A 12,696-nucleotide genomic window follows, 5' to 3' on the forward strand; every position below is an offset into this window, starting at 1 on the left:
GGATGATCTTATAGAGGTTTCTAAAATCATGAGGGGCATAGATAGGATAAATAGACAAAACTCTTTTCCCTGGGGCACGGGGAGTCCAGAACTAGAGGGGCATATGTTTAGGGTGAGGGGGGAAAGATATAAAAGAGACCTAAGGGGCAACTTTTCCACGCAGAGGCTGGTATGTGTATGGAATGAGCTTCCCCGGCCCCCAACGCCTTATCTTCACCATGGACATCCAGTCCCGACACACCTCCATCCCCCATCACGAAGGCCTCAAAGCCCTCCGCTTCTTCCTTTCCTGCCGAACCAACCATGCCCTTCCACTGACACCCTCCTTCGACTGACTGAACTGGTCCTCACTCTGAACAACTTCTCTTTCCAATCCTCCCACTTCCTCCAAACCAAAGGAGTAGCCATGGGCACCCGCATGGGCCCTAGCTATGCCTGCCTCTTCGTCGGATATGTGGAACAGTCCATCTTCCGCAGCTACACTGGCACCACCCACCATCTTTTCCTCCACTACATCGATGGCTGTATCGACGCTACCTCGTGCTCCCACGAGGAGGTTGAACAGTTCATCCACTTTACTAACACCTTCCACCCCGACCTCAAATTTACCTGGACTCCTCCCTCCCCTTCCTAGACCTCTCCATTTCTATCTCGGGCGACCGACTCAACACGGATATTTACTATAAACCAACCGACTCCCACAGCTACCTAGATTACACCTCCTCCCACCCTGCCCCCTGTAAAAACGCCATCCCATATTCCCAATACCTTCGCCTCCACCGCATCTGCTCCCAGGAGGACCAAATCCAATACCGAACCCAGATGGCCTCCTTCTTCAAAGACTGCAATTTCCCCTCAGACGTGATTGACAATGCTCTCCACCGCATCTCCTCCACTTCCCGCTCCTCTGCCCATGAACCCCGCCCCTCCAATCGCCACCAGGACAGAACCCCACTGGTCCTCACCTACCACCCCATCAACCTCCAGATACATCGTATTATCCTTCATCATTTCCGCCACGTCCAAACAGACCCCACCACCAAGGATATATTTCCCTCCCTTCCCCTATCAGCGTTCCGGAAAGACCACTCCGCGACTCCCTCGTCAGGTCCACACCCCCCACCAACCCAACCTCCACTCCCGGCACCTTCCCCTGCAACCGCAAGAAATGCAAAACTTGCGCCCACACCTCCCCCCTCACTTCCCTCCAAGGCCCAAGGGATCCTTCCATATCCGTAACAAATTCACCTGCACCTCCACACACATCATTTACTGCATCCGCTGCACCCGATGTGGCCTCCTATACATTGGGGAGACAGGCCGCCTATACATTGGGGAGACAGGCTGCCTATACATTGGGGAGACAGGCTGCCTATACATTGGGGAGACAGGCTGCCTACTTGCGGAACGTTTCAGAGAACACCTCTGGGACACCCGCACCAACCAACCCAACCGCCCTGTGGCTGAACACTTTAACCCCACCTCCCACTCCGCAAAGGACATGCAGGTCCCTGGCCTGCTCCATCGCCAGTCCATGGCAACACGACGCCTGGAGGAAGGGCGCCTCATCTTCCGCCTAGGAACCCTCCAACCACAAGGGATGAATGCAGATTTCTCCAGCTTTCTCATTTCCCCTCCCCCCACCTTAGCTTAGTCCCAACCTTCAGACTCAGCACCGCCTTCTTGACCTGCAATCTTCTTCCCGACCTCTCCACCCCCACCCCCACCCTGGCCTATCACCCTCACCTTAACCTCCTTCCACCTATCGAATTCCCAATGCCCCTCCCCACCTTTTATCTTAGCCTGCTTGGCACACCCTCCTCATTCCTGAAGAAAGGCTTATGCCCGAAACGTCGATTCTCCTGCTCCTTGGATGCTGCCTGACCTGCTGCGCTTTTCCAACAACACATTTTTAAGCTCTGATCTCCAGCATCTGCAGTCCTCACTTTCTCCTATGAAATGAGCTGCCAGAGGAAGTGGTGGAGGCTGGTATAATTGCAACATTTAAAAGGCATCTGGATGGGTATATGAATAGGAAGGATTTAGAGGGATATGGGCCAAGTGCTGGCAAATGGGACTAGATTAGGATGGGATGTCTGATCAGCATGGACAAGTTGGATGGAAGGGTCTGTTTCTGTGTTGTATATCTCTATGATTCTAAGTAAAACAATCATTTCAGGATGCTGGGCACATTAATTTGGCAGAAGCTGGTCTTTTAAACAGCTTTTCTCGAATGGAGATTTTGACGGATCTTCCACTTTCCGGTGCTTTCAAGTGCCCCCTGCAAGTTGTCTAAGTCTCTGAATTTGATAGGAGGTTAGGGGCAGACCAGCAAACAAATATCACAAGCTCAAAAATCACCCAATAGTCTAACGCAAAGTATAGCACAGCCTGAATGAAGGTTTAAATCATATTTATTAACAAAACAAAAGTAAATTTAACACATCGCATTTAAAAAAAAAGAAAGCTGCTCTCTATACAGTGTCTCTCATAGAAAACTGCACCATAGACAGCTGAAACCGGCGCATGCGCAAGCCAGCATGAAGACCAGCGCTGACATTGTGCATGTATCGAGCCTTCAGCAAAGACACCAGCACATGCGCAAAACAGCACGGAGGGTTCAGCGTTCACATCGGCGCATGCGCAGAATGAAGCGCGCAAACGGATCCCTGCTCGAATCTCACTATTGCCAATGGAGGTCAGTGTTCTTGAAAATACTGCTCCCTGATCCTTCAGCGCTGCCGAAACATGTGCTATTCCAGAACCACCTGTACATTGGAATGGACTCTGAATTTTGTCACGACATTCCCAAGATACAGAAAATTGCCGTCATTTTCACGGATCTCACAACTACCTTAATCTGTGGGGAAGAAGTTTGCGCTATGGTATCTGGTTGGTATATGAACTTAGTTTTCTGGGATGTTTAATAAAGATCCATTTTCTCATATACTTTGGAGAAGTACTCAACAACAACCTGGAGCTCAGTTGCAGTAGACGAGTTATAAGATACTGCAACCTCTCCAGTTTTGAAATCTAATGTTCACAAACAGTAGTTGTCTAGAAACCTTTCATGCAGACCCAAGCATTCTCTCTCTGTAGTCATTTTAGTACAGCACTTCAGGAAGTAAATCCTGGAAGATGCAGTGTTTAGACAAATAATACAATTTCTACTGGTACTTTACAATGTTCTGTCATTATTTTGTATTTTATTATTGCACTGTTCATTTTACACATAATTCTATAATCTAGAAAACTCTGAAATCTGGAAATAACTTGGTCCCAAGGCTTTCAGGAAACTTGGAAAAAGCAGCTAAAAAGTGTCACAATGTTTTCATTGTAGCAGTGAGCTTTCAAAAATTCATAATGTGCAACAGTAATTGCTGCACCAACACAGTTACATATTTTCAATTTGATATCAGGCATCAGCTGAAATTACTCGAAAATGAACAATTCAGCAATTATACAAGAGCTTTCAGGACATCTCAAAGAAAATCATGCGTAATTAATTACACTATTGTGATTAAGAGAAATGTGGCAATTAATCAACATTAAGCAAAGGTGCAAAGCAGCAATTAATGATCAGATAATCCTTTTCATGACATTGTCTCAATAATAAATGCTGACCAAGCACAACAGAAGTGAGGTTACTGGAATCTAAAAACATGAAATGTTCTGGTGCTGAAAATTCTTTCAGGCATCATTTCCCCAAAAACATTGGGTTTTTTTGAGAAAAATACTTGATACTAGATTAACGACAGAATAGGATGCACCAAATTTCTAAACGTGAGCCCCATCAACTGAAGGATACACAGCACTAAGAAATTCTCTTTTTAAAAAAAAAATAGAGTTGGCTTTGTAAACAGAGGAGAAAGTGAGGACTACAGATGCTGGAGATCAGAGCTGAAAATGTGTTGCTGGAAAAGCGCAGCAGATCAGGCAGCATCCAAGGAACAGGAAAATCGACGTTTTGGGCATAAGCCCTTCTTCAGGAATGTAAGCAGATCCTTCAATGAGTATGGACACGACCTACCCAAATGATTTAATTTTAACTCAAAGCTTCTTTCATTTCACAACCCAATTTTAAAAATAATTATTTCTTCACAACATAAAATGCAGCCTATACTGAAGTATTAGAAAATATAGGTTTAAACTCTGCATTTCATTTTATTGTTCTTTTATTTGGAATATAGCCTATGATGATATCTTAATACACATAAAACTATTTTATTTGACACTACTTTCCCATTTGCTATGACTCAGGCAGATTGGATCCATTTTTAGAATTAAATTCCTGTTAGCTTGATTGAGTGAAGCTGACAGTTCGCCACTTCAAAAGTAATCAAGGTCACACTGAAACATAACTGATACACTTCTGCTGATGTAGAACTTTATATGTACAGCATCAGTAGACTGGACCAAGTGCTTCCCTCAATTCCTACTGGCTGCAGATTAGGTTAGGATTGTTGTTGAACTCTGCACTGGTGGTCGAGGATCACACATTATCTGGTTAATAGCAAACATCTAGTTTCTTATTGTACAAAACTGACCACTACCAAATGGTACAGAATCTGATGCCATGGACTCCTGGGATCCTCTCAGGAAGCTACCATAAATCCTGTATGATCCTATCTAATTGTTCATGTGCAAGAAAGTAATAAAATTCTTACTTGGGTTATGATAGCAGCATCGCAATGCAACAATACTAGATTCCAATGCCACAATACAAATTAGTTTTTTTTTTACTGTTTCACTGTAGTATTTGAAAACATGGTAAAGAGCTAAAGATGCTCTTAGCAGTTTTAGATCAAGGTGCTCAACTGACTCTAGCTTGAAATTACTGATACTAACATATAAACGAGGAGTTTATATGAATAGGTCACTCAGCCTCTCCAGCCTGCTCTACCATTTGATAAGTTGTCACTTTCATTCAATTGGCATAAAATAATTACAACTGATTTGATCCTTCCTCTTTTAAATTTTTATTATACAAATTGTTATCCAAATATTTGTTGGTTATCACCTCACATTTATATCCAAGTTGCCACAGAAAGACGTTTTTGCGAGACTTACAGCATCTACTTCCTGATTTACACCAGTGATCTACATCAACATTACTCCTGAAGCACAAGGCATGCCAACATTGTTTTAATTTACACATTCTCCCCAACCAGTCTGCTTAGCTTGAAATTTAACTTCACCAAAAGACTCTTTGCGCTGACTTATAGGGAAATATGATTAGGTTCCCTACAGTATGGAAACAGGCCCTTCAGCCCAACAAGTCCACACTGACCCTTCGAAGAGTAACCCACCCATGCCCATTCCCCATATTTACCCCTGACCAATGCACCTAACACTATGGGCAATTTAGCATGGCCAATTCACCTGACCCGCACATTTTTGGATTGTGGGAGGAAACCAAAGCGCCAGAAGAAACCCACGCAGACATGGGGAGAATGTGCAAACTCCACACAGTCGCCCAAGGTGGGAATCAAATCTGGGTCCCTGGTGCTGTGAGACAGCAGTACTAATCACTAAGCCACCACACAGGACAGTTACTGTCCTTGCACTGTTATCTCATTCATGGGTAAATCCTCTACCAAATATCAAGTTCTTTCTCAGGGCAAAGACAAAAAGGTAAGAGAATGGCACTAAATCACAATGCTCATTTGGAAAGCAAACATGATAAGCCGAATGATCTCCTTCTGAGTCATAACACCTTTGTGATTCTGAAATCTGTTATTGCTAGTAATAAATTTTAGATAATTCTGAGGTTCCACTGTACAGCTACACTGTCCACAAGGGCATCTTCAAATTCGAAAAAGAACACAGCACTACCATCCACTACAGCTGAAGAGTGCACTGCCACTGCAAATGAACAATCTATTTCTGATAAGAATTCAAGTGTAGCATCACCAAAATTAATGCTTACAGTTGTCATTCAGTGCAAATCAGAGAGCTAGCGTGTTTGATAAATATGACATTCAGCATTGGTCAATTCTACATAAATGCTAAGTGCCAAACATTGTACAAATTAGTGCTCCAGTAAAAGGAGAACACAGCATCATTAACTAAGACCAGAGGTCAAATTTTACATCCCATTAGCATTTGTTCACAGACTTCAAACAGGGTTGATTGAGACTGTTTGACAAAGTGAAAAAGGCAAATTGCTCCATTAATCATGCAGCATCTTAAAATCCCTGAGCATCAAAGGAGTGAGACGGTTTTTTCCATCCAATCATCAAAGGTAGTCATCATCACCCCATACAGAATGATATGAACAGAGATAGCTAGTTTTCTTTCTTGATTATACCAATCAAATATAAAAATAATACAACCGATTTCTCCCTTTTCTCCACTCCTACAAATCAGTGAGCAAGCTCCAGGATGGTATGTTGTTTCCCTGTTGAATGTCTGAGCAGGTACAGGACATCTGAAATGGGACACTGAAGATTCTGTCTATATTGGCACAAGTGACCACAATAGGAAGAGTGAGAGGGTCCTGCAATGACAATTCAGGGAGCTTGGTAGTAAGCTAAAAAGCAGGACCTCCAGGGTAGGAATCTCGGGATTATTCCGTGCCACATACCAAGTCCAGGAACAGAGACAGAGTACACCTAAACACATGGTTAAAGAGGGGGTTTAGGGGGAGGGCTTCAGATATGTGGATGTCTTCCTGGAAAGGTGGGATCTTGTACAAGAAGAATGGGTTGCACTTAAACTGGAAGGGCACTAATGTCCTGGCAGGGAGTGCCACTTAGGAGGGTTTAACTAGCATGGCATGAGTGGGGGAACTGGAGCAGCAGGTCAGTAAATATAGAAACTCGGAAGAGCTTGAGACTAAGGCAAATATACCTGAAGAGCAAGTGCAGTCATGGAGAGGTTGCTGAGCTCAGTAGAACTGGAGGCTTGAACTGTATTTGCTTCAATGCAATTAGTATAACAGGTAGCACAGATGAACTTAGAGCCTGGATTAATGCTTGCAGTTATGATATTGTTGCTATCACAGAAAGAGGTTGAAAGACAGACAGGATTGGCAGCTGAACATTCTGGGATATCAATGTTATGGGCACGAAAAAGGAGGAAGTAAAAGAGACGGGGAAGTTGCATTACTGATTAGGGAGCATATCACAGATGTGTTGAGGGAGGACACCCTGGAGGGATCTTGCAGCAAAGTAGAACTCAAGGGATAGCAAGGATGCAATCACAATGCTGGGATTGTACTAAGGATCTCTCAGCTGACAGCAGAAGATAGAGAAAGAGATACGTAGTCAGACTCGGAAACGACGTCAAAATAACAGGGCTGTTGTGGTGGGTGATTTTAAACATCCCCTATATTGACTGGGACACTTAGTGCCGGGGTGTGAATGGGGAGCAATTTGTTCAGCGAGTCCAGGAGGGTTTTTGAAATGCTATGTGATAAACCAATGAGGGAGGGGATCATACTGGACCCAGGTATTGGGAAATGAGATCGGCCAGATCATCAAAAGGTTCAGTGGGGGAGCATTTTGGGAACAGTGACAATAATTCCATACATATTTGAATACTTTTGGATAAGGAGAAAGTGAGCTCTGCAGATGCTGGAGATCAGAGCTGAAAAATGTGTTGCTAGAAAAGCGCAGCAGGTCAGGCAGAATCCAAGGAGCAGGAGAATCAATGTTTCGGGCAAGGGTGCAATCACAATGCTGGGATTGTACTAAGGATCTCTCAGCTGACAGCAGAAGCACCCTTGCCTGAAGAAGGGCTTATGCCCGAAACGTCGATTCTCCTGCTTCTTGGATACTGCCTGACCTGCTGCACTTTTCCAGCAACACATTTTTCAGCTACTTTAGGATAAGGACCTTGGATGGCGGTGTTAAATTGGGAGAAGGCCAACTAGAACAGAATTAGGCAAGAATTGGAGAACATGGAATGGGAGAGGCTGTTTGTGGGTAAATCCATGTCTGATGTGGGAATCTTTTAAAGATCAGTTGATTAGAGTGTAGGAAAAGCACGCTCCTGTGAAAATGAAGGACAGGAATGGCAGGATTCAGAAACCTTGGGTGACAGGGGAAATTAGCAGCTTATAAAAACCAAATGGAAGCACATCAAAGGTCTAGGCAACTAAAACTAGGCAAAGTCTTTGGAAAATATGGAGAAGGTAGGAACAAGCTCATACGGGGAGTTTGGAGGGCTAAAAGGGGCTTTGAAATGTCATCGACCAGCAGGGTTTAGGAGAATTCCAAAGCATTTTATACAAGTATTAGGCGCAAAAGGGTGTAGCATGTGGAAGAGTAAACCTACTCAAGGATAAAGGAGGGAGGTTATGTGTGGAGCCAGAGTACCTTACATCGGTATTCCCCAAAGGGAGGGACTGTGGGATGTTGAGGTTAGGGAAAAAAGTGTAAGAATACGCTCGGGCAGGTCAATATAATGAAGGAAGAAGTGTTGGGTGTCTTCAATTAGATTAAGGTGGACAAGTCCCAAGGGATCTATCACAGGATACTGTGAGACACAAGGGAAGAAATAGCTGGGGCCTTATGAGATATCTTTGCATCTTCTTTGGCCTCAGGTGAGGTTCAAAGACTGGAGAATTGACAATGTCATTCCTTTGTTTAAGAAGGGCAACAGAGCTAATCCATGTAATTACAGGCTGGTAAGCCTGACATCAGTGGTGGGGAAGCTGTTGTAGAAGAAATTGAGAGACAGGATTTATTCTCATTTGAAGCGAATGGACTTGTTAGTGACAGACAGCTTGGGCTTGTGAAGGGAAGGTCATATCTCACCAACTTGATTTTTGTGGTGGTGACAAGAATAATTGATAAGGGAAAGGCAGTGGATGTTGTCTACATGGACTTTAGTAAAGCAATTGATAAGCTCCTCATGGCAGGCTGTTAGAGAAGGTAGAGTCTCATGGGATCAGGGGTGAGCTGGTTAGATGGAACGCACTGCCAGTGGAGGTGGTGGAAACAGGCACATTTAAAGTGTATCTTGATAGACGCATGAACGGGAGGTGAACAGAGGGATGGAAACTGCACATGGGCAATAAGTAGCAGGTCTAAATAAGGGTTAAGAATCGTTGCAGGCTCAGTGGATCGAAGGGCCTGTTCCTGTGCTAAATTAAATTGAATTGAATTTACAAAAAAAAAATAAGACAGGGCAGCAACATGGTTCTGCACTGTGATGGATAGTTTGAAAAGACCCACCTCACTGCTGCTAATGGTGGCTTTCCACTGCCCGAGATTCTCACACCACCAGTCTGTTCGGACAATGTGTTGCTGTAGGTCATCATGTTCTTTCTCCATCATGGAAATCTCATCCTTCAACTTTGTAACAATCTAAATGAGACAGATTGGTAAATATTCACAAGGTACATTTCTAGGAAAAAGCAAAAAAAAACCTGATCATGACTACTCTTCAATATCTGTTTCTGCAGTTGACAATAAGATCTGAAGCTGCCAGTCTTCAAGCAGGGAGAGATCGATTTGACATCAGTGCCTGTTATTCAATTCACGATATTCTCAATGGAGTTTTATAGATTCAGAACTTAAGCTCACTAAAATAGGGAAGAAAAAAACCAACTTCATTTCCAGCTAGGCTGCTGAATAAGTTGATCCATTATCTTCTTCACTCAGTCTTTTCCTGAGGAAGGCAATTTAGAACATCACATAAAAACTCAAAGTTAATGGAACATTAAAGAGGCAATATAGTACATGTCGACACTGCTGGCTGCAAAAGAGATCACCAGCCTAATTCTATTCTTCATTTCTTGATCCATAGCCCTGTAGATCATAACAATGTTCTGAAGAACAGTCAGACTAGACTCTAAATGTTAACTATTTCTTTCCACAAATACTACCAGACCCACTGAGCTTCTCCAGCATTCTTTGTTTGTTTTAGATTTCCTGCATCAGCAGTATTTTGATTTTATAAGGCTACAAGAATTAGGAACAAGAGTAGGCTGTTCGGCCCCTTGAGCCTGTTCAGCTATTCAAATAATATCATGGCAGTTCCAACATTCCTCGCGTCCACTTTCCTGTCCTTTCCCAGCAACTCTCAATTCCCCTACTGATCAATAATTTATCTCAGCCTTAAATATTAACAAGGATTCTGCCCCACAGCTCTCTATGGCAGAGTCTCAAAGATTCACAACCCTGTGATAGAAGAAATTCCTCATCATCTCATCTTGAATTGGCAACCCTTTATTTTAAGACTCTACTCTCTAGTCCTATCCTCTCCCATGAAGGGGAAACATTCTCTCTGCATTAACCTCTCAAGCCCCTTAAGAACTCTATATGTTTCAATGAGATCCACCTCTCATTCTCCTAAACTCCAGTAAGTAGAGTCCCAATCTGTTTAGTCTTTGCTCATAAGACAATCCCTTCACACCAGAAATCATTCCAATTAATCTTCAGTGAACAGCTTCCAGTGAAATTATATATTTTCTTAGACAGAAGGATCAAAACTGCTCACAGTGCAGGGGAATGCTGAATTTCAGGCTTACTTTGGCCTAATCGAGAGATTCTGGAAAGTGATTCAGTAACGTGGTGAATTGGATGCTGCTGGCTCAAGAGACAGGTGGTGTATTTTACAATCTGCTAAGACCTAGGCTGGAGAGGTGCACTGTCTCTCTCCAGTCCCACTACTCCACTGGTCTCAAGACACATTCAAATTATTTATCCAATGATCAATATGGCAAATTATATACTCTACCCACATCAGGTCCAGAAAAGAAGTTCCATCAAACAGATTTCCTCAGTGAATCAATGTATTGATTATACAAACACGGCATATTGGATAAAGTTGCAAAGCCGATTAACAGTGTTCAAAATGTCAAAGTTTACATATTTACCCTTCTGAACAGTTTAACAAAAAAAAACCTTGTGCTGCAAAGATTACCTTCACTTTTCAAAGAAATATTTCAGCCAAATACTTGTTAATTCTCAGAGAATAAAAGGATGAGATACAAAATGTTCCAGATATCCTTCAGTCTAGCCTCCCTACATATGCAAACAAGTGCCACTAGACATATTCAGTTATAATTGGGATCGTCCCAAAGCAATACATAGAAACTTAGAAAATAGGCCCGATGAACCTGCTCCACTCAAAATGATCATGACCAATCAACCATTTCAATATCCTGTACCTGTTATCTCCTAATATTCTTTCATCTCTTTAGCCTCAAGGATTCTCCCTAAATCTTTCTTGAAAACATTCAACATATCGGTTTCAATCACCTTCAGTGGCAGAGGCTCACCACTGAAGAAACATCTCAATACATTCAGATGTCAAGACGAAGTCTTTCAAATGCCTCGGAGATAAACAGCTGTTTCACATTATCTACTCTCACACAGGATCCTCAAAAATGGTTCTCAGAAAAGTGACAAAGGCTGAGCTGGGTAAAATGGTTCCTAGCTGAAAATGTGTTGCTGGAAAAGCGCAGCAGGTCAGGCAGCATCCAAGGAACAGGAGAATCGACGTTTCGGGCATAAGCCCTTCTTCAGGAAGAAGGGCTTATGCCCGAAACGTCGATTCTCCTGTTCCTTGGATGCTGCCTGACCTGCTGTGCTTTTCCAGCAACACATTTTCAGCTCAGATCTCCAGCATCTGCAGACCTCACTTTCTCTCTAAAATGGTTCCTAGGCTAAACTACAAAAGGAATCCAAACAATATCAAATAGCCAACTCTCCTGACAACCTTAAATTCAGGCATGTAATGTCCAGGAGGTTCCACAATCTATCACCCCTGACTGCATACATAGTTTGAGACATGTGACACAGGCTTTGGAAGTAAAAAATGGGCCGTGTTCTTTCAAATCATGACAAGGCCAGTTATCTTAAAACTCCATTTGAATCAATTTTCGCAGTCTTTCAGACATTAATCGCCAAAACACATCAATGATGAAAGTGCCTCATCACATAGAAAGGAAGTGATTTTATATATAGTAAATGGTCTAAGTACTTCCTATACATGCTGCCAGATATTTCTCTACTGGCCTTGGGCTATTCATAGAACCAGACAGAAACATTGTACAGGTGGTGGCCATTGGATCTACATCAGCCTTTAAAGCAATCCAGTTTGTCTCACTCCATCCCCATGCTATTCTCCTCCTTTGAATAGTTGTGAAAACCCCTTTTGAAGACTCATGCTCAATCTATGTCTAGCATGTTAAGACATAATACATTCCAAATCCTTAAACCATAAAGGTTGGTTTCTTCATGTCACCTCTGGTCCTTCTACCAATGACCTTAAAATTGTGCCTTTCAAGACTTTGGACACAATATCACCGATTCAAAACCAGTCATGGGTCTAAATCTCTATTAAATCTCCTCTTAGACTATTCTGTTCTCTAAACTATCCATGTAATGCCTTACAACTAATCCAGCATGTTTTTTTTGTCCAGCAAGAGATCACAACATCAGTTCGCTGAATGGGAAGTCGAAAACTTTGTGTCCATTTCATTTACAGAGGAACCGCGATTATCCAAATACCAATTATCCAAAGGAGATCGCGAGGTCCCAATGGAAACTTTACATCAAAGACGTGTTTCCAATTGTGATCGCTTCTTTTGTTTACAGTGATTAAACAGGCACCATCTCCAAATGACTGTCTATCCAACCTCTCTCTCTCCCCACACTTTCCCTGGAGTTCTATACAGGGGTGTACCTTAAACCCCCTTCCCCAGAAAATCTCTCCAATATTGCCCTGTACAGGGCAAAG

The 12,696-nt window shown here is 42.9% G+C and overlaps 1 protein-coding gene across 2 annotated transcripts in view; it reads right to left on the reverse strand.

Annotated features, from left to right (window-relative positions):
• snx25 (sorting nexin 25) overlaps nt 1–12,696 on the reverse strand; it is a 230,848-nt gene that overhangs the window by 36,416 nt on the left and 181,736 nt on the right. For both annotated transcript variants that reach the window (XM_043705938.2, XM_043705929.2), the window contains exon 12: nt 9,183–9,314. In XM_043705938.2, the coding sequence (XP_043561873.1) occupies nt 9,183–9,314 (132 nt within the window). The remainder of the gene's footprint in view (nt 1–9,182; nt 9,315–12,696) is intronic.

This window comes from Chiloscyllium plagiosum, unplaced genomic scaffold, assembly GCF_037043375.1.
Source record: "Chiloscyllium plagiosum isolate Xiang-an unplaced genomic scaffold, Cpla_swu_hap1 HiC_scaffold_2, whole genome shotgun sequence".
In the NCBI taxonomy this organism is placed as follows: Eukaryota; Metazoa; Chordata; class Chondrichthyes; order Orectolobiformes; family Hemiscylliidae; genus Chiloscyllium; species Chiloscyllium plagiosum.